We start from the raw sequence: 22,751 nt of genomic DNA, 5'->3' as shown, positions 1-22,751 counted from the left end.
TTTGGTAAAGAGCCACTCAACACATTTATAGGAGAGTTGATGCCAAGTAAAGAGTTTACTTTGTGGTTATCAAAAAGCACAAACTTTTAGACACATTTCCCTTACTTACTTGTCTGCTAGGAACTTAGTGCTAAATTCTGTGATCAATTCATGTAAAAATATGGCTCCTGGTACAATCAGTTAGTCCTGACTTTTCTTCTTCTCTCAATTTCTCTCTCTCTCTTTCTTTTTTTTCACAACTAAAAAAAAAAAAACTTATTTGAGAGGCAGAGAGAGAAACAAACAGGGAGAGGGAGCTCCCAACTGCTGTTTCACTCTCCAAATACCTGTAACGGTCAGAAGTGGGCCAGGTCGAAGCCAGGAGACAGGAATTCAATCCAGGTGTCCCATAGCTCAAATCCTGGGGTACCTACCACCCGTGGGAAAGACCTGGATTGATTTCTGAGCTCCTGGTTTTGGTCTCTTTGGCTGTTGTGGGCATTTGGAGAGTGAACTAGAGGATGAACGTTCTCTCTTTCTCTCCCCGCCCACCCCCCAATAGCTCTGCCTTTCACACGAAACATGAATAAATAAGATTTAAAACAAAAAACCCAAATTAGCTTTAGCTCAGCCTATTTGATTTCCAATGGGTTCTAAATGCAATTTTTATTTTAATTTCATTACTTCATTAGTAAAGTACTGTTCAAAACATTAGTTTTTCACAAAGTATATTGTTTTGGAGAGTTTAAATGAATGAAATATATTTTCCTATCAGTGAAGGTATATTGCGAAAACATTCAAAATTTTCAAGTCTAGCCAAATCAGATTCTAGAGTTTTTTTTTTTTTTTAATCACTGCTCATTCCTTCTGTTACTTTTGTGAGAAGATCTTAACCTTAAAAACATTATGTTGAGATGAAATTTCATATTCTAATGACTGGAGCTGAGGTCTTTCAATGACCTTTTCCATCCCAGGGAGTGATTGCTGTGGGTCAGCCTTGAGGTCACTGGCTGGAGGCTTACAAACAAAGTCATCATTTTGGCTGAGGGTATAGTAAATTTGGACTATGGACAAAGCTAATGCTTCCTCAGTGATGACAGGAAAAAAAAATGCAGTCCTCCCCTCTGTACACAAAGAAACGCTGGTTGCAATCAGCCACTTCTATGGACTGGAGTCTGCAATATTTCATTTTTTTAAAACATGTGTTGGAAACTTTTTAAAAAAAGATTTATTTTTTATTTACTTTGAAAGTCAAAGTTACACACAGAGAGAAATCTTCTATCAGCTGGTTCATTCCCCAAATGTCCTCAATGGCCAGGGCTTTGGCAGGCCAAAGCCAGGACCCAGGAGCTTCTTCCAGGTCTCCCACGCAGGAGCCCAAGCACTTGGATCATCCTCTGCTGCTTTCCCAGGCCATAGCAGAGAGCTGGATCAGAAAAAGAGCAGCCAAACATGAACCAGTGCCCTTTTGGGATGCCAGCATCTCAGGCAACGGCCTAAGCGCACCAGCACTATGCCAACCCCAATTATTAAGCTTTTAAACTATGCCCATCTGTCAAGCAGAATAACAAACTCATTGTGGACTTAATTTGCATTTCTTTAATTCTTATATTTAAAACCCACTCTTTTCTTTTTTCTCTGAACTACCTATTCAAATTTGCTCATGGGTATTTTCTCACTGGTATTTAAGGCCTCTTTATATATACATAGGAGATTAGAGTTGATGTCACAGAAAATACATATTTTCCAGTTTGTTACTTATTTTCTGACCTTATTTAGAGTGGAGGTAACATTGGTGCTGGCTGGCACTTTCACTAATTTATGTAATCCAATGACTCATTCATAAAGCTTTTTTTTTTTTTTTTTTGGATAGGCAGAGTGGACAGTGAGAGAGAGAGACAGAGAGAAAGGTCTTACTTTTCCGTTGGTTCACCCCCCAATGGCTGCTGCGGCTGGCGCACTGCACTGATCTGAAGCCAGGAGCCAGGTGCTACTCCTGGTCTCCACATGGGTACAGGGCCCAAGCACTTGGGCCATCCTCCACTGCCTTCCCGGGCCACAGCAGAGAGCTGGATTGGAAGAGGAGCAACTGGGACAGAACCGGTGCCCCAACCGGGACTAGAACCCGGGATGCCGGCACCACAGGTGGAGGATTAGCCTATTGAGCTGCGGCGCCGGCTCATAAAGCTTTTTCAAAACTGAAATTTACTGTCCCAACAGTAAATTCAAATTCTTACTTATTACAAGATGACTTTAAGATAACATTTTTTTTTCTTCCTAGTTTCTTCATATTGAAAAAAAAAGTCTTGAATTGAGAGTCAGGATGCTCCATTAAGTTAGTGCCAAAAAGAGAACAGATATACACTGGCAGACATTTGGCACAGTGCTTAAACTGCCTCCTGGGGCACCCACATCCTGTATCAGGGTGCCTGTTTGAGTGCTTGCTGCTCCCTTCCCATCCAGCTTCCTGCTAATGTACACCCTTGGAAGTAGCAGTTAATGGCTCCAGTACCAGAGTCTCTATCACCCAAGATGGAGACATGGGTAGAGCTCCTGGTTCCTGATTTTGGCCTGGCCCAGCCCTGGCTGTTGTGAGCATTTGGGGAGCGAACCAGTGGAAGGAAGATCTCTCAGTCCTGTCTGTTTCTCTGCCTTTCAAATAAAATGAAAATAAAGTTGAAAAGTAAAAAACAAAACCAAAGAAAATCATAAACCATAAGGTCAGAATCTCCGAAATCTGTTTATATTACACAGAAGATAAGGAATAACAGGGACTTCCTGTGAAGGGCCATCTTTTGAAGCATATGTATTAACAGTAATTTATTTGGATAAAATTAATAGGGAAGACTGAGCCCCTTTGATTCAATAGCTCTTCCAATGTAGCTCTTCCAGTAGTGTTGAGTTAATTTAAACTACAGAACGGGGCTGGTGCCGTGGCTCACTTGGTTAATCCTCTGCCTGCGACACCGGCATCCCATATGGGCGCCGGGTTCTAGTCCTGGTTGCTCCTCTTCCAGTCCAGCTCTCTGCTGTGGCCCAGTGGAGGATGGCCCAGGTGCTTGGGCCCCTGTACCCACGTGGGAGACCAGGAAGAAGCACCTGGCTCCCGGCTTTGGATTGGTGCAGCGCCGGTCGTAGCGGCCATTTTGGGGGGTGGTGGTGAACCAATGGAAGGAAGACCTTTCTCTCTGTCTCTCTCATTGTCTATAATTCTGCCTGTCAAATAAATAATAATAATAATGATAATAATAATAAAAACTACAGAACATAAGAGTCAATCTAATTACTTCTACATCTATCTCATAAAAGGTAAAAGAACAATATTCTGCAGTTGTTCTATGCCCCTTTGGGAAGCTTCAAAAAAAGATTAAGAATAAAAAGCATCATGAAGCTTAATTTTTCTGACTATATGGTTTTTGGAAGACAAAGATCAAAGATTCTGTGAGATGAGACTGGTCATTTGATTCATAAGGTCACATAGATGCCAGAGAATAATAAATGACTACAGCTTGGCTGCCCATCAGAATGACAGTACAATAATTAAGAATAAAATAGCTGAATGTAACATAATTAAGTGTCTATCTTGGGAAGTTATGTATGTTTGTTATTTGTCTTTTTTAAAAGATTTGCTTATTTATTTGAAAGGCAAAGTGATAGAGAGAGAGGGAGAGAGAGAGATCTTAGCTCCACTCGTTCACTCCCCAATTGGCTGTCACAGTGGGCCAGGCTGAAGCCAGGAGCCTGGAGCTCCCAACCGGGTCTCCCACTTGGGTGGCAAGGGCCCAAGTACCTGGGTTATCTTCTGCTGCTTTCCCAGGTGCATTAACAGAGAACTGGATTAGAAGTGGAGCAGCCAGGACTCAAACAGGTGCTCCAATATGGGATGCATGTGTCATAGGCAGAAGATTAACTCAGATTTACAGACAGAGAGAAGAGAGACAGAAAGGTCTTTCATCCACTGGTTAACTCCCCAGATGGCTGCAACAGCTGGAGCTGGTCTGATATGCAGCCAGGAGCTAGGAGCTTCTACTAGGTCTCCCATGCCGGTGCAGGGGCCCAAGCACTTGTGCCATCTTCTGCTGCTTTCCTAGGCCATAACAGAGAGCTCGACTGGAAGGGGAGCAGCTGGGACACGAACCTAATGGGCGCCCATATGGGATGCTGGCATCACAGGTGGAGGCTTAGCCTGTTATGCCACAGCTCTGGCCTCCAGCACTAAGTTTTAGAAGACAATTATTTGTACATTTTAGTGGGATTTTCATAAGGGGATGGGTTTAATGTGATTTTCAGCATTTGTCTGTATTCATATCCACCTCTCCATAATGTAGGTGGTAAATTTGGTTCTCCCAAAACAAATTTTTCAATGAAAACATTGCAGTCATTCATTCAAAACAATTATTGAGCCCCTGCTTAGTGTCAGTAGGTCCTGTGATACAGCGATGTGTAGATCAGAAAGACCCCTTCTCCAAAGGTTTTTGAATTCTACTGGAGGATAAGTAGGAGTAGGATGTGATGATATATAAGGAAATAAACAAGTTGTAATTTTAAATAAATCTGTGATAATAACTGAGTTTAAATTTAAAAAAATCCTACCACCCCAAATAATCACTATAGAATTAACATTTAGTGCTTTTCAATCTAATATATGGAAGTCTATTGAACAAATGAGATGCAGTTATATAGTTTTATAACCTATGTCCTTCAGTTAGCAATCCATTGCAAGCCTTTTTCCATGTTTTTATGCATTTTTCATAAAATTATGGCTATATGGAACTTTTGTTTTCAATGAGCATAATTTCTTAAAAATTCATTCTTTTTTTAAGATTTATTTAGTTTTTAATTGAGAGTCAGGGTTACACAGAGAGAGGAGAGGCAGAGAGAGAGAGAGAGAGAGAGAGAGAGGTCTTTTATCCGATGGTTTACTCTCCAATTGGCTGCAACAGCTGGAGCTGTGCCGGTCCGAAGTCAGGAGCCAGGAGCTTCTTCCGGGTCTCCCACACAGGTGCAGGGGCCCAAGGACTTGGGCCATCTTCTACTGCTATCCCAGGCCATAGCAGAGAGCTGGATCAGAAGTGGAGCAGCCGGGACTAGAACCGGTGCCCATATGGGATGCCGGCTCTTCAGGCCAGGGTGTTAACCTGCTGCACCACAGCGCCGGCCCCAAAATTTATTCTAATTAATTTGTTCACCATTGGTCATTTAGATTCTCTCATTTTTCCTCATTATAATCAAAGATGTAATGAACCACCAGGTTGCTAAATCCTTGTGTACACTCAAGGTTATTTCTTTTTTTTTTTTTTAAAGATTTATTTATTTTATTTGAAAGAGTTGCACACAAAGAGAGATCTTCCATCCAATGGTTCACTCCCCAAATGGCTGCAACAGGACTTGGGCCATCTTCAACTGCTTTCCCAGGCCACAGCAGAGAGCCGGACAGGAAGTGAAGCAGCTGGGTCTTGAACCAGCGCCCATATGGGATGCCGGCGCTTCAGGCCAGGGCATTAACCCACTGTACCACAGTGCCGGCCCCTCAAGGTTATTTCTTTAGAATAAATTTCTTGCACCAAAATTGTTGACTCAACTGGTGTTCAAATTTCAAACTTTTAAGACTTGAAGCAATCTTTTAAAAAGCCCTTCCAAAATGTTTTAATAATTTATCCTCCCTCTGGCAGTTCATGAAGTCTCTGGTTCACTTCATCCTTAACAACACTGGGTAATATTTTTTATTTTCCTACCAACTTTTGTGAGAGAAAAACATCCATTCTTGTTTTGACTGGTGCTATGATGTATCCCCCCAAAAGTTCATGTGTTGGAACCTTAATTCCTCCAGGTGGCAGTGTTTGGGAGATGTGATCTAGTGGGAGGTGTCTGGGTGCTGGAGGCGGAGCCCTTATAATGAGCTTTTGCCTTTGTTACTCAGGGGATTGCTTCAGTGACTGTGAGAGCAGGTTGTGATAAAGCAAGTCCATCCTCATATTCTCGCTCTTCTGCAGGCACTGGCTTGCTCCTTCATTTTCCACCGTGAGTTGAAGCAGCACAGGGCACTCAGCAGATGCACCTGCACCATCATGGACTTTCCTGCCTTGCTGACTGTGAGCCAGATTAAACCTTCTCTCTTTATATACCATTCTGTCTTTTATCTGCTGTTAAAGAAACAGAAAATGAGCTAAGACAATATGTACACATTTCTTATAGATTTCTTTTTAATATTTTTTATTTGAAAGGCAGAGTTACAGAGAGAGAGGGAGAGATGAGAGAGAGAGAGAAGAGAGAGAGAGGAGAGAGAGAGAAAAAAGATATTTTCCATCTGCTGATTCATTCCCCAAAGGGCCACAATGACCAAGGCTGAGCCAGTATGAAACCAGGATTCTGGAATTCCATCCAACTCTCCCACATGAGTGGTAGTGGTCCAAGCATCTTGTCCATCTTCCACTGTTTTCCCAGGCACATTTGAAGGGAGCTGGAGCCGAGATGGAGCAGCTGGGACTTGAACTGGTGGTCATATGGGATGCTGGCATTGCAGGCAGCATCCCAAAACCTGCTCTGCCATAACGCTCGTCTTGAGACTCATATCTCTAAAAAAAAAAAATTCCATTTAATGTACATTGTGACGGTTCTAGTCTGGTTGCTCCTCTTCCAGTCCAGCTCTCTGCTGTGACCCGGGAAGGCAGTGGAGGATGGCCCAAGTGCTTGGGCCCTGCACCCGCATGGGAGACCAGGAGGAAGCACCTGGCTCCTGGCTTCAGATCGGCGTAGTTCTGGCTGTACTGGCCACCTGGCGGGGGTGAACCAACGGAAGGAAGACCTTTCTCTCTGTCCCTCTGTAACTCTCTCTCTCAAATAAATAAAATCTTTTAAAAAATTAAAAAAAATAATTCATCAATCAAGCCATCTGATCCTGAGCTCTTCTTTGTCAGAAGAGTTTTCATTATTTGACAAGCACTTTAGGGGTACTAACAAACTTTTATTTTGAGGTCAGCTTATTATATAATCAGATGAAGTACATCTGAAATTTTATTGATTGCATTGTTCTTTCAATCATTATATGTATTAGTTCCATAATGTTTTTATATAATAGATTTATTATACCTCTAATATATGAACTGCCAAGTTTCTTCACATTATTTTAAAGTTTTTTTTACAAATGTATAATCACAACTGTCAACCATCATGCAGATACAAAGTGAACATGAACACATATCTCATATATACAATTATATCTCATTAAATACATATATTATATCATTAATTGTTGAGAGAACTACCAGTAAGACAGTACAACAGGTTAGAAAGAATCATGCATATAAAACTAAAAGCAGTGCAGGAATGAATTTATGAATAGATACATAACTGGCTTCTTCCATAGGAAGGGAAGGGAAATAAATGTCCTTCCACCAGACAAAATTCACGTGTGTTACTGATTATCTACAACAAAGGTGTCCAAAGGCATTGAAAAGTACAGATACGCCAAAGAACCCTATAACCTAAACACCCAGCATTCCATTAAAGCGATTCAGCGATCTATTTGGCCCACAATTCTTTCACATTTTCTTGCCCATACAATAATAATTTTAAAAAAAGATTTGCTATTCTCATGTTTATTTTTCCAAATGTACTTTTCAATATTGCTTTAGAGTCTTAAAATTGTGTTAAAATTTAAAGTAGGAGGGTTTTAAGCTTCTAAATATGCTTAGAATTTCACATAGCTACTTTATAGTGTGTTTGCATCCAAGAATATTTGAGGTTTTTTTTCAAGCTCTCATTAAATCCTTGTACTTTTCATCACCTGATCCTGAATAATTCTGATTAATTCCAAAGTAATAGATCTTGAGATGTGAGAGAACTTCCTCTTTCCTTTATAGTTTATGAATACTTGGATAATTATTTTACAATGTAAGTAACTTGAGTGTTCACAGTTCAGCTGAGAGCTAAGTAAATGCCTCTAATGACAGTGGCGTGTGTGTATATAACAGTGCATATTGTACAGGGGCTGAGTAAGTCCCTGAGACAACTATCTTCATGATCTTTTCTTGGTGCTAACACTATTGGTCTTGGCGAAATGGATTTTCCTGGAGCTGAATTAAATATTTCTTGTGATATCTCCCCACCAGATTTTGGCAGGAAATATGGGCTAATTACGTGGGATGCAGTTCCCCAAGACCCTGACCCACGTGAACTAGTTAACTCCTTGTCTGTTCCCCAAATTTCTGGAAACCATAGCTGAAACATATTATGACTTAGATTTTTTAAGGACAGAAAAGCAAGACAAAGAGGAGACAGACCACGAACTCCCAGGCAGAACAGATTTATGCAGAGACAAACCTGAGAGGAGGTCTCTCCCAGCAAACACAGAGCAGAGAGAGCACGTTCTCATACAAGCTAGGGGCTTATATAGCAGAAGATACTTGGGAGGGCCTGGGCTAACAGCTGAACCATTAAGACAGAGGTAGGGCTTGGGCTAATAAGGCTGAGCTCTTAAGATGGTAGTGCCATTTGGGAGGGTTTAGGCTAACAGTCTAGGGCAGGGTTGAGCTGGTTAAGGAAGAGTACAGGGGGCTGGGATCTGCTCTCAGTCATGTAGGCAAGGGACTAAAACAGATCTAAGGCTTTTGTCTTTGCTCCATCAGATTTTATCCCCTGGCTCTTGGAATACTCAGGCTTCTGTGACACAAATTCAAGTGAGTCCTACTGTAGCGCTAAGCATTTCCCAGGATATCTACAGAGATCACCTGGAAAGGAACTATTTGCCACAATGGATTTTCAATGAAGAAGAAAGTAGTCCATTTTGGAGAGAAAGGACCGAGGACTGACAGCTCAGGAGATGCTACCTCAAAGTAAGGTAGCTTGGCATTTGAGAAAACAGCATTTGAGAGCTGGTTTCTCTCAGGTTCCCACACCCTTTTGCCCTGAGGTGGGTCATTAGAAAGTTGCCTTCCCTATACCTGGAGAAAACCAAAGTCACCCAGACTCAAGGAGAAACGTGAGCAAAGGGGCCTGACTAATCCCCTCCCCAGATAATTATCCTCAGATCCCACCTCCTTTGTCCAATTATGCTTCTCCATATCTATTCACTTCGTCATCAAATCTATCCTGATACACAGATTTCCCCGTTCCTTTGGGTCTTCATTTTCAAAGGCTCCTGTGTCACCTAAAATTTGTATGAACTAAATGAGTATGTTTTTCTCTTATCAATCTGCCTTTTGATATAGGGTCCTCCGGCATGAACCTATCAATGGCTGAGGGAAAGATAGTATTTCCTTTTCTGTGAAACATACACCAGCCTAGAGAAGGGAGAAGCAAATGCCTGGTTTTGAAGATTAAAAGCATTTTCTCACACCCCTACTTCCTAGAAATACATCTGGGGTTAAAGCTGTTAGTCCCTTTTATGTTGCTATTAAAAAAAAAAAAAAAAAAAAGCTGGGTGCTTTACAAGGGAGTTCATCTGGCTGACAATTCTGGTGGCAGGAAAGCCCAAACAGCAAGATGCCAGTGAGTGCAGTGAGTGCATCACAGCACGGCAGATAGCATGGAACAGCCAGAGCCTGCGTGAGGGCCGCAAGCAGGAGCGTGCGCCGAGACAGCTGAACCTGCTTTATTGCAACCCACACTGGTGGGAACCAATCCACTCCCCGAGAGCCTGCATGAATCCATTCCTGTGGTGGAGCGCCCATGACCTGACTACCTTCCAGGAGGCTCTATCACATAAAGATTCCACCACCACCACACCACCACCACCACCACCACCATTGGGGACCAAGCTTCCAACATAAAAACCTTTGGGAGACAAACTGTGTCCAAACCATTGCAGGCCCTCTCCAAGACTAAAACAAATGGCCACATGGAAACCAAAGGTGTCCTTACAACTCCTTCTAGAAGCTTTCCCAAATCTCCCATCTCTCCCCAAGTTGAATCATCCTTTGAAATGTCACAGAGCCTCATTTACGGTTCTGGTGTGGCCTTGTGATTTTCCTCGGTATTTACTTTTACTCCTCCTTCCTACCTTTTCTCCCTCACTTTGTGAGATCCCTTTAGAATCTCCCACTGCCCTGACGCAATGCTTTGCATATAGTAGGCCCTGAATATACACACACTCTCTGGATGGGGGATTTTGCTAATCATCTGCAGTGCCTAATAGAGTCTACCGAAAATTACCAAAATGTCATTCACTTCAGTTTTGCACTGTGGGACTCTCAGGAAACAACTCTCCTTCCAAGAAACGCTAACAGTTTAGCCAGGGTAGGTGCCAACTTAAGGCTTGGACGGTAATGCCCTTCCATTTCGGGAAGCATTGGAGGTCCACCCTCATCTTTCCGAGTTGTCCAATTCAAGTGAGGTCGGCACAGGAAGACGTTTTCCTTTCAGCGACCTAATCTGCTCCCCTCTTGCTGGTAAAGGATCTCGGCCTCCTTCCTAAGGTTAACAGCTTCCGCCTCACGCGTTCCTCGGGCCTTTCGGTGGTGCGAGATTTTCAAAACCCACTTCTGACGCGAATCCTCCCGGCTTTCGACCCTTTCTCCTTCTTCGGGGTGGAAACAGTTTCTCCGCTTTGAAACGCGGGCACGAAAAAAGAATGCGGGAGAATGTTGCATTTTAACTTTTTTAAAAGTTGCACAGCGAAAGCTCCGCAGTGTGGAGAAAGCCGGGACGCGGTTGGGGTGGGGGCAACTTCTAGGGACAGCGAGGCCCGAGCCGCCGCCCCCGGCGCGTCCCCCGCACCCCTGCCGGCCAGCTGAGGTCCGGCCGTCCCCGGGGGCCGATGCCGTGCGCGCGTGCGTGTTGTGGCCCAAGCGCCGGGCTCCCGGGCCGGCCCAGAACACTCAGAGCGAGTAGGGGGCGGCGCGCAGGGAGAGGGCAGGGCCGCGGGCGCGGGGTTTGGCTGGTGGGGAGAGGTAGAAGATGTGACGCCGCGGCCCACAGCTGCCAGAGCAGCGGACGCGGTGCCTGTGCCTAAAACCGGCTCCGGGGCGCTGCAGCTTGGCAGGCGCCTGTCCCGAGAGCGGCGGCCCGCGGAGACGCTCGCCCCTAACCTCGGCTCCCCGGCCGCGCGCTAGGGCCGGGCTAGAAGGGAGCAGCCGGGCTGCACGAGGCTGGGGGCCCGTGGGCGCGGCCGCGCGCCGCCGGGCGGGAGGCTGGGGGGCCGGGGCCGGGGCCGTGCCCCGGAGCGGGTCGGAGGCCGGGGCCGGGCTCGCGGGGCGGCTTCTCCCCGGGCGGCTCCCGGCGCGCCCCCGGTTCCCCGGCAGGGCCCCGGAGGGGCCATGGCAGCCGGGAGCATCACCACGCTGCCCGCCCTGCCGGAGGATGGAGGCAGCGGCGCCTTCCCGCCCGGCCACTTCAAGGACCCCAAGCGGCTGTACTGCAAAAACGGGGGTTTCTTCCTGCGTATCCACCCCGACGGCCGCGTGGACGGGGTCCGGGAGAAGAGCGACCCACACAGTGAGTGCTCGCCCCCTCCCCTTTCCTCGTGTAGCCGGGGGACGTGTGGTTTCTTTCGGTGCTGCCCTCGGCGGTTTCGGGTTCACCGCTCGCCCCTTCTGTCAGCGAGCTGCGGTTTCGGGTTAGACGGCCCCTGGCTCTGGGGTGTGCCAGTTTCCCCTGGTGAACCAGCGCACTGGGCCCGCAGCCGCAGGCGTCGGGCTGGGCGGGCTGTTCGGCCCAGACCACCTGTCGCCGCTGGGATGCCCCGTGCGGAGCACTGGGATGCTGCCCGCGTCCCCGCGCTCCTCGGCCGACGCGTTCTCTTACGGACGAAGACAGCAGGGGCGGCTGCGGAATCCGAGGTTCTTGGGAAAATACTTTTTCCAGAGTCTTGTCCTTTAACTCCGACTGAGTAGAACCCCAGGCATCTGGCTCTCTGCTGTCACGCATTTCTGTTTTTCCCCCCTAATTAACGCAAGACCAAAACCAAAGAGACCCCCTGGATTTTGTTAACGAGGTGTGTCAGACCTTAATTTCAATCAGTAGTGAAAAGCACGAAAACCTTAATGAATCTCAGTTGTGAGCTCTGGGAACGTGAGCATGTTAGCCGGTTTTCCCACCCATATCGTTGGGACAATACCTGCCTTGCAGTGTTTTTCTTTTTTCTTTTTTATAGAATTCTTTTTTTTTTTTTTTTTTTTTTGACAGGTGGAATGGATAGAATGAGAGATAGAGAGAAAGGTCTTCCTTTTGCCGTTGGTTCACCCTCCAATGCCCGCCACGGCTGGCGCGCTGTGGCGGGCGCACCGCGCTGATCCGAAGGCCAGGTGCTTCTTCTGGTCTCCCATGGGGTGCAGGGCCCAAGCACTTGGGCCATCCTCCACTGCCTTCCTGGGCTACAGCAGAGAGCTGGCCTGGAAGAGGGGCAACCGGGACAGAATCCGGCGCCCCGACCGGGACTAGAACCCGGTGTGCCGGCACCGCTAGGTAGAGGATTAGCCTATTGAGCCGCGGCGCCGGCCTTGCAGTGGTTTTTACAAATTTTTTTTTTTTTTTTTTTTTTTTTTGGTGGATATAGCGATAACATGAGCCAAAATCGAAGGTTCTCAAACTTTAGGGGTGTGTGAGACTCACCTGGAGGGATTGTTACAAATATTGGGAGATGGACCCCTGTGAGTTTGATTGCCTAGGGCTGAGTGGGTCTGAAATTTGCATTTCCAACAAGTCCCAGATGATGCTGATGTGGGGGCCTCGGTTTGGGAGTCTGGTCTAGACAGAAGAGGAAGGGAAGGGCACGCAGTGTGCTGATGGAGCTCGAGTCTAAAGGGGGCTGAATGTATTTGAACTTATCATTCAGTAAACAGGTAAGACGTCTGTTTTAAAAGCCGTGTGTGTGTTCCAGCATCCCTTCCTGTACCGGCTCCAGGTGGAGAAGCTGAACTTTCTTGAGGCTGAGACCCGGCCGAATCCAGAGCCTGCACACCCCAGGGCTGTCTTTTTTTTTTTTAAGATTTTTGAAAAATTTGAGAGATCGAGTTACAGATAGAAAGGCCTGCCTTCGGTTGGTTCGCTCCCCAAGGGTGCTTCTTCCCTGGTCTCCCATGTGGGCGCAGGGATCCAAGCACCTGGGCCATCTTCTGCTGCTTCCCCGGGCCATAGCAGAGAGCTGGATTGAAAGAGGAGCAGCCGGCACTACAACCGGTATCCAAATGGGATGCCGGGTGCCACAGGTGGAGGATTAACATATTGCCAAGGCGCTGGTCCCCTGGGGCTGTGTTTTTAAGATGCTAATAAGATGCCTGTTCACTCTTGGTGATGGGGGAGGGGGAGAAAGCTTATAACCACACACAAGGAATGGGAGATGCATTTTTGTATTAGCTTCAAAAATAGCAGGCAGCAAAATATGCAGGTCTTTAATGTCTTCATGCCTGCTGTAAATAAAACTGTTACCTATCATTGTATCCAGTAAAACTGAAAAGATGCTTGCATATGTGGGTTAGTGCTGTGTCTGTTTCCTTGTATTGAGTAGATTTCACCAAAGTATCCCTGTGTTTCAAGTTTGTTCTGCCATTGTCTTCTAGGCTAGCTCAGCTGATTAGGGCAAGGTGCCCTTCATTTATCCTAATTAGCTTTGTTTTCTGGTATCACAACTGTTAATTAATATCATGTTTCAGAAGAACTTCCACCAGATTAGGTTCATATCTGGGGCTTCCCCTAATACTCTTATCACTGTAGTAGTTGCTGTATTGTGGTTTCTTTGAAGCTTTTTATACACTGTTTGCTTTAGAATAGAACTACGTAGAAGCTGGTAAGTGGGGATAAGTCTGAATTGCATAGCGCATTTTTACCCGTGTGGAATAAAGCTGCTAACTTTTTCTTTCCAACTGAGGGTTGTTGTAATCTTAAATAAACTCAGCGATTCTCAAATAGGGGTGATTTTGCTCCCGAGGGGATGTTTGGTAATTCCGGAGACATGTTTGGTTGGCATAACCTGGAAGAGTGTTGCTGGCATTCCGTGGGTAGAGGCCAAGAATGCGCCTTGTCCTACAGTGCACTGGGTAGTAGTACCCGCAGCGGAACATTTTCTGATCCCAAATGTCATTAGCACTAAGGTTGAGAGCTCTGTTAAGTTTATAACTACCGGAAAACAGGATGTGAAGAGGAGGAGCAAAACAACAGGACAACTCCAAATTTGCGGAGACTATTTTTTTTTAAAGCCTACCTTTTACCAGCCAGTAGACTGACAGGAATACAAACCTAAAAATGACAAATTTAGACCACTATGTGTAGCTCAACCTAGACATAAATTTGAGCCATGATTTTTTTGTTTGTTTTTTTACACATTAAGGGTAAGCAGCTAGCCGGTGCCGCGGCTCAATAGGCTAATCCTCCACCTAGCGGCGCCGGCACACCGGGTTCTAGTCCTGGTCGGGGCGTCGGATTCTGTCCCGGTTGCCCCTCTTCTAGGCCAGCTCTCTGCTGTGGCCCGGGAGTGCAGTGGAGGATGGCCCAAGTGCTTGGGCCCTGCACCCCATGGGAGACCAGGAGAAGCACCTGGCTCCTGCCTTCGGATCAGCGCGGTGCGCCGGCCGTGGCGGCCATTGGAGGGTGAACCAATGGCAAAAGGAAGACCTTTCTCTCTGTCTCTCTCTCTCACTGTCTAACTCTGCCTGTCAAAAAACAAACAAACAAAAAAAAGATAAGCAGCCGTGTGCTAGCTACATGATGACATTTTGTTCAATGATGGATCGCATTAAACCGATAATGGACCTGGGAAGTTCCGATCACTTAGTGATCCTGTGGCCACCATCATGTCATAGCACAGTGCGTTTACTCACATGTTCCTGGTGGTGCTGGTGTGAACAAGCCTGCTGTGTAAACCTAAAGTGCATATAAAAGCATGACATACACACACTTATGTGTAGTGCCCAGTACTTGGTAATAGTTGACTATGTTACTGGTTTATATATTTGCAATGTTTTTATCATTATTTCGGGAAAGAGAAGTTTACTGTGACACAAATGCTGTGTTGTCCTGGCAGCAGCTTTATATATCTTGTGTTTATCTCCTCCGTGGATTGCATCATCTTCTCTTGTGCTTGATGCAATCGCCTGTTTTGTTCCTCACAGTGGGAGTAATAGCCTTTACCGTATGTATATGCCATAGCTTTGATGTGTAGTACTTTCTACTACCTAGATTGGCGCGTGCGCACTCTGTGATGTTCACACATGAGTCATTTCTCATAATGTATCTTCATTATTAAATGGTGCCTGACTTTACCCTGAGAGTTGGCCTAGCCCAGGAGACCATGGGAAAGACGTAAGAAAAGAGTGTGGATATGTCATAACAGCTGCTCCCGTTTCCAAACCAGACAGAACCGACCAGCATCTCCTGTCAGTTTTAACTCTGGAGAAGTAAAGACAGAGTGGATGGGAGGTGAGGGGCAGCAGAACACAGAGCCCAAGATGTTAGGAAAAGATGACAACACAGACTTTCCAGCCTTTGTTTCACACCTGGGGATTCTTTTGAGTTGTTTTCCCTTGAAAGGGGCCAGCCAATTCCTGGCCCTTTTGTCGTGTTCCTGGAACAATCCTCACATGTGAGCCTTGATAAAAGCAAGATGTGAAAAGCAGCTACGAGCCTGCCCCTCCAGCATGTACGTTGCATACCCATCTGCCTTTTGGCCTCCTGATATTCCACCAGCCTCTTCCGATATCCAGGGTCACGCGTAATATTAAGTGTGTACCCTGAAGTTAACGAACCACGTGAAAACATTCAGAAGGGAGCATTTTATCATAAGCAGCACATACCATACCACAGGAGCTGAACCTGGAAACTGAAACGCGTGCTGCTTGTGTATGTATTTGCATTAAATTTATTACAGATGCTCCTTTTAAAGATTTATTTATTTGAAAGTCAGTTACACAGAGAAGGAGAGGGAGAGACAGAGAGGTCTTACATCTGTTGGTTCACTTCCCAATTGGCCGCAATGGCTGGAGCTGCACAGATCTGAAGTCAGGAACCAGGAGCTTCTTCTGGGTCTCCCATGCAGGTGCAGGGGCCCAAGGACCTGGGCCATCTTCCACTGTTTTCCCAGGCCGTAGCAGAGAGCTAGATTGGAAGTGGAGCAGTTGGGACTTAAACCGGCGCCCATATGGGATGCCAGCACTGCAAGCTGGGGCTTTAACCCACTGCACCACAGCAGCAGCCCCATAAATAAATCTTTTTCTTTCTTTTTTTTTTTTTTTTTTTTAAAGATTTATTTATTTGAAAGTTACACAGAGAGAGGAGGAGAGGCAGAGAGGGAGAGAGAGGTCTTCCATCTGCTGGTTCACTCCCTGATTGGCCGTAACGGCCGGAGATGCACTGATCCGAAGCCAGGAGCTTCTCTGGGTCTCCCATGCTGGGGCAGGGGCCCAAGTACTTGAGCCATCTTCTACTGCTTTCCCATGCCACAGCAGAAAGCTGGATTGGAAATGGGGCAGCCAGAACTTGAACCAGCATCCATTTGGGATGCCGGCACTGTAGAGTGGCTTTACCCGCTGTGTCACAGTGCTGGCCCCCAATAAATCTTTTTTTTAAAGATTTATTTATTTGAAAGTCAAAGTTACACAGAGAGGAGAGGCAGAGAGAGAGCGTGAGAGAGGTCTTCCATCCGATGGTTTACTCCCCAGATGGCCGCAATGGCCGGAGCTGCGCCGATCCGGAGCCAGGAGCTTCTTCCAGGTTTCCCATGCGGGTTCAGGGGCCCAAGGACTTGGGCTATCTTTTACTGCTTTCCCAGGCCATAGCAGAGAGCTGGATCAAAATGGAGCAGCCGGGACTAGAACCGGTGCCCATAGGGGATGCCGGCACTTCAGGCCAGGGTGTTAATCCGTTGCGCCACAGCCTGGCCCCAGTTAAAAAAAAAATCTTGAAAGGTGTTTTGCTTGTTTGTTTTTTAACCACTGCCTTTGAGTAAATGGAACCATTGATTTAATGATACTAGATTCTCCCCCCTCCCACCTTTTTTGGGTAATATCTAGCAAATGAAGCCCACTAATTTGCCTTGACAAGACAGTATTTATTGTAATGCTGTTTGTGTGCAGTAAACAAATGAAGTCAGAATCTAATAGCTCATTTAACTCTGGAAGCCCTGTAATGGGTACAGCAAGGAAAGGACAATTCATGAGTCACAGATATTACCACACCTTCAGAGCCCTTTCAGAGGAGCTGGGTGCCAAGTGACTTCAGCCTAGAAAAGGCAGCATCCTCTCTTGACATGCCCTGAGGGCTTTCACTGTGTTTATAAGATGGCCATGATGTAATTAGACTGACAGTGGTGTAACAGTTGGGTTTTAAGAATTCTCATTTTGATTTATGATGCCTTTTTATGTGGATGGCCATGATTTTAAAGCTTAATGTGAAAATAAAATGTTGCAGATGTAGTAAACAAAATGACATCCATCCTTTAGACATTATAAGCATATAATTGACTTTTTTCATCTACACACAGATTCTGCAAAATCATCATGTGATGTTGGAAAAGGATGCTTAAGGCCTCATACCATTGGAGCTGCTCTTTTGTGTGTGTGTGTGTGTGTGTGTGTTTTAAGATTTTATTTATGGGGCCGGCGCCATGGCTCACTTGGCTAATCCTCCGCCTGAGGTGCCGGCATCCCATATGGACGCCGGGTTCTAGTCCTGGTTGCTCCTCTTCCAGTCCAGCTCTCTGCTGTGGCCTGGGAGTGCAGTGGAGGATGGCCCAAGTCCTTGGGCCCTGCACCCGCATGGGAGCCCAGGAGGAGGCACCTGGCTCCTGGCTTCGGATCAGAACAGCACGCTGGCCATAGCAGCCATTTGGGGGGTAAACCAAGGGAAGGAAGACCTTTCTCTCTGTCTCTCTCTCTCACTGTCTAACTCTGTCAAATTAAAAAAAAAAAAAGATTTTATTTGAGAGGTAGAGTTACAGACAGTGAGAGGGGGAGACAGAAAGGTTTCCCTTCCTCTGGTTCACTCCCCAAATGGCCACAGAGGCTAGTGCCATGCCAGTCTGAAGCCAGGAGCTGCTTCCAAGTCTCCCACGTGGGTTCAGGGGCCCTAGCACTTGGGCCATCTTCTACTGCTTTCCTAGGCCATAGCAGAGAGTTAGATTGGAAGAGGAGCAGCTGGGACTAGAGCCGGCGCCCATATGGGATACTGGCGCCTCAGGCAGAGGATTAACCTGGTGTGCCACAGCGCCAGCCCCTGAGGTGCTCTTTTCTGACCACACGTTGCTTATACAACAAGATGGTAACTGCACATGCGCCCTGTCCATGTTTTTCCAATTCCCATGTTTGTTGATTTTCCACGCACCCTGCTGGGGCCAGTTTGTCCTGTAGCACACATCTGTAAGAAGGATAGCCTGGGGAAGAGTCTATAACCAAGAAACAGCAAGGCAAAACAGCACATCTGGGACACGAGCTCAACTTTGTCATGTTTCATGCAGAAACGTTTATTTTTGCTTATTTTTTTTTTTTTTGTTTTTAAACATTTATTTATTTGAGAGAGCTTGCATCTTCTGGTTCATTCCCTAAATGCCCAGCAAGGGGCAGGGTTGGAGTCAGGAGAAAGGAATACAATCCAGGGCTCCCATGTGGATAGCAGAGACCCAACTTCCCGAGGCATCACCTGCTGCCTCCCAGCAGTTAAAAGCTGGAATTAGGAGCCAGAGCTGGGAATTGAACCCAGGTTCTAGGATATGGGATGGGGTATCTTAACTGCTAGACTAAACACCTACCCCTTTTGTTGTTTTTGAACTTGTTGCTCCCTTTGCTCTGCAATCTGGGATTCTTTTTGTCAGTACTCAATAAATAGTTAATTCTTGATTGTAAAATAGTTTGGAATACTGCTTTTAAAAAACATTTATTTATTTATTTGAATGTCAGAGTTAGAGAAAAGAAGAGATACAGAGAGAAAGATTTTCTGTTTGCTGGTCCACTCCTCAAGTGGCTGCAGTGACCAGGGCTGAGCCAGGCTGAATTCAGGAGCCAGGAGCTTCATCCAGGTCTCCCACATGGGTGGTAGGGGCCCAAGCACTTGGGCCATCTTCCACTGTTCTACTAGGCCATTAGTCAGGAGCTGAATCGGAAGTGGAGCAGCCAGGAGAACTGGTGCCCATATTTTATACCAGCATCACAAGTTTGGCTCTACCTGCTTTGCCACAATGCCTACCCCTGAAATACTGATCATTCACATAGAATTTTAGTTGTTTTTTTGGAAAATGTATTTGTGGCACCATGTTTTCATTGTCAACTCTTGGCATTCTCTTTTTTCTGTCCAATTCTTCTTCTAATAGCCAAGGGCGGGGGGGGGGGGGTCCCTCTAGTTAGGTTATTTATAGCCATAGGAGAAGAAACGTGGTGACTTCCAGGGGACCTCACCCATTGAGCCATAGACTGGCTTTTAGAAGCCAGACTAATTCCATTTGGAATCCCTGTGGGGTATTTTTAGTTTGAAGAAATGTAGAAGACCCAGAGGCAACAGACAGCCAATATTCAGTGTTTAACTTGTGTCTCATCCCAGCTGTCCTGTCACTCTTCTGCACAAGGTGACTTTTGACTTGACTGGTGTATCCTTACTGCTTACTCATTCATTTACAGAAACCTGTACTCTGTGTCTTTGTGTATTTGTATTTCCAAAGGGCTATTGACTTCCTCAAATTAACTTCACCTCTAAGTTGAATTACCCAATAGAATGCTGAAAAGGAAGGTTCATCAGTTTTCAGGGTATTCTGGAGTTTAAAAAGAGAAGGTTTATGGATATTAGTAATTTTCTTTGCATAATTGAACTGTTAAATCTGGTTTAATTTATAGTTAGGCTACACACTTATTTATAATAAAAATTTGTAATTATAGTTCAAGTTAGCTGAGAAAGAGGTTTTTTCAGGGAATCTAGCTACATCGAGTGAATGAATACTCTCTGTCGTAGTTTATACACTTGGAAAAGATGCTGATGCCTTAGGGCAGGATGCATGACTTCTCCATGTCTGTAGACATTGTGAGGGGCTCAGTACATTCAGGGAGTACTCACTAAATGTTCATCATTGAAGAAAGCTTCCTGTGGAATAACTATTCACGAGTTTTCCTGTGGAAAGCTTGGTTAAGATTTATTTTTTTTTTTTGATGTAGTGGCAGATTTAAAAAAATTACTTATATGAGAGGCAGCGTTAGAGAGGGAAAAACAGAAAGAGAGGTCTTCCATCTGCTGGTTCACTCCTCAGATGGCTGCAATGGCCATAGCTGAGCTGATCTGAAGCCCAGTGCTTCTTTTGGGTCTCCCACATGTGTGCAGGGGCCCGAGCACTTGGGCCATCTTCTATTATTTTCCCAGGCCATAAGCAGAGAGATGGATCAGAAGAGGAGCAGCCAGGATATGAACAGGTGCCTCTATGGCATGTTGGTGCCACAGGCAAAGGCTTAGTGTGCTACACCACAGCACAGGCCCTAACAGGTACTTTTAAATGTAATTATATATTACAAAGCTATTTTTGGGAAACATTTGGGAATCTTAGTGGCTAGCTGTTGGCTTTTAGTGTAGTCTATAGAGAGGTGAATTATTGGAGCCAGTGCTGTGGCATAGCAGGTAAAGCCAGGGCTTGCAGTGCCAGCATCCCCTGTGAGCACCGGTTCGAGTCCCAGCTGCTTCATTTCTGATCCAGCTCTCTGCTCTGGCCTGGGAAGGCAGTGGAAGATGACCCAAGTCCTTGGGCCCCTGCACCCGGGTAGGAGGCATGGAAGAAGCTCCTGGTTCCTGGCTTCAGATTGGTGCAGCTCTGGCCATTGCGGCCAATTGAGGAGTGAACCAGCAGATGGAAGACCCCCCCCCCCGCCCCCCGCCTCTCCTTCTCTCTCTGTGTAACTCTGACTTTCAAATAAATAAATACATCTTTTCTTTAAAAAAAAAAGATGAATGATTTTTCAGGAAAAATAAAACTTTTGTGTCTGATTTCTTTAAAAGCATGGATATTTTTAGCATGTACTGTGTGATACAGAATTTCTTCAGGTAGGCTGCCCATTGTTCATTTTTTTGTTGGTAACATATCTTGTACTTTGTTCATCTCCCTCATCTGTATTTCTTTTTTCAAATGTTATTTATTTTAAAGATTTATTTATGTATTTGAAAGAATTACAGAGAGAGATACAGAGATTTTCCATCTACTGGTGTACTTCCCAAATGGCCAAAATGGCCAGTGCTGAGCCAGGCTGAAGCCAGGAGGCTCATCAGGGTCTCCACCGGGATAGCAGGGGCCCAAGTACTTGGGCCATTTTCCACTGATTTTCTTAGGCCATTAGCAGAGAGAGAGGCAGAGACACACAGAGAGAACTCCTATTTGCTGGTTTATTCTCCACATGTCCACAACAGCCAGTAGTGAACTAGGTAGAACCCAAGAGTTGTGTGGAAGGAACTCAATTACTTGAGCCATCACTGCTGCCTTACAGGGCCTGCGTTAGCAGAAAGCTGGAATCTGGAGCTGGAACCAGCTACTGTGATATGGGATGTGGCTGTCTTAACCCCAGGCTACATACCTGCCCCCATTTCATTTCCTTTCCCTCTCCTCCCCTCTCCATCTTTCCCCTCCTTCCTCAATTCCATCTATTTCTTACAAAAGATTTATGTATTTATATGAAAGCCAGAGTTACAGAGAAAGGGACAGAGGAAGAGATCTTCCATCCACTGGCTCACTCCCTAGATGGCTGCAAGGGCTGGGCCAGGTGGAACTCCTGAAACTCCAACCCGGATCTTCCATGTGGGTGCAGGGGACCAAGGATATGGGCTTTCCCAGGTGCATTAGCAGGGACCTGGATTGGAAAGTGGAAGTGGAGCAGCTGGTACACAAAGTTGTGCCCATGTGGGATGATGGCATCACATGCGGTGGCCTGACCTGCTGTGACATAATGCCGCCCCCTCCCATTTCTTCTTTTAACTCTGTTAAACTCGACATCTGCCCCCAGTATTCTTCTTAAGTCAGTCTTTGTGAGAACAACAGAGTTTGCTCTTCAGACGGCATTTTCCAGTCTGTCACTGCGCTGTTGAGCACCTGGGACTTCTGGAGCGCTTCTAGGCGTGTGTTGCATCACATCTGCTTGATTCGCCTTTCACCCATGCAGCTCTGTTTTGCTGCTCTCTTTCTTGTGGTCCTTGGCTTTTTTATTCTGGGAAGCTCTGTGTTTGGCCCTCTGCCTGTCTCTGCCGTCCTCTTATTGCCCTGCGGATGATGTGCAGTTTCCCATCTGTCTCCTGATTCCCCATCTCTGCGTTTCCTGCCATTCAAAGGACAGATGCACCACAACTTCAGCTTAACATGTACGGAGCTAGTGCCCCTTCCTACCAAGCAGTGAAATCATTCTTCAGGCCTCCAAAGCTACATGCCTTGGAGTTCTCTTCGATGCCTTTCTCCTCCTCTTCCTGTGTGTGTAAAATGTTTTCCAGCCTTAGTGATTCTTTTCCCTGTCTCTTGATTTTCTCTGTTCTTTTTCTTTCCTACCATACCTGCTCTCCTCCTTACCATTTACCATCCATACTTCTCTCATGCTGCCAGCCCACTGTGGTTTAATCATAGTCTTCTAGGGGCCAGCATTGTGGTGCTGCAGGTTTAAGCCACGACTTGAGACAACAGCATCTCCTATGAGTCCCAACTGCTCCACTTCTAAACCAGCTCCCTGCTAATGTGCCTGGGAAAGCAGCAGATACTCACCCGGGAGAGCTGGATGGAGTTTCAGGCTCCTGGCTTCAGCCTGGCAGAGGCCTGGCTTTTGTGGCCAATTAGGGAGTGAACTGGTAGGTGGCAGACCTGTCTGTCTCTGTAATTCTCCCTTTCAAATATATGAATAAAAATT

At 46.0% G+C, this 22,751-nt stretch overlaps 1 protein-coding gene across 1 annotated transcript in view; it reads left to right on the top strand.

Annotated features, from left to right (window-relative positions):
• Nucleotides 1-11,086: 11,086 nt before the first annotated feature.
• Nucleotides 11,087-22,751, top strand: part of FGF2 (fibroblast growth factor 2) — an 89,512-nt gene continuing 77,847 nt past the window's right edge. The window contains exon 1 of the mRNA XM_002717238.5: nucleotides 11,087-11,412. Within this exon, the coding sequence (XP_002717284.2) occupies nucleotides 11,235-11,412 (178 nt within the window). The 5' untranslated portion in view covers nucleotides 11,087-11,234. The remainder of the gene's footprint in view (nucleotides 11,413-22,751) is intronic.

This window comes from Oryctolagus cuniculus, chromosome 8, assembly GCF_964237555.1.
Source record: "Oryctolagus cuniculus chromosome 8, mOryCun1.1, whole genome shotgun sequence".
NCBI classification, from domain to species: Eukaryota; Metazoa; Chordata; class Mammalia; order Lagomorpha; family Leporidae; genus Oryctolagus; species Oryctolagus cuniculus.
This window is presented reverse-complemented; position numbering and strand designations above follow the sequence as displayed.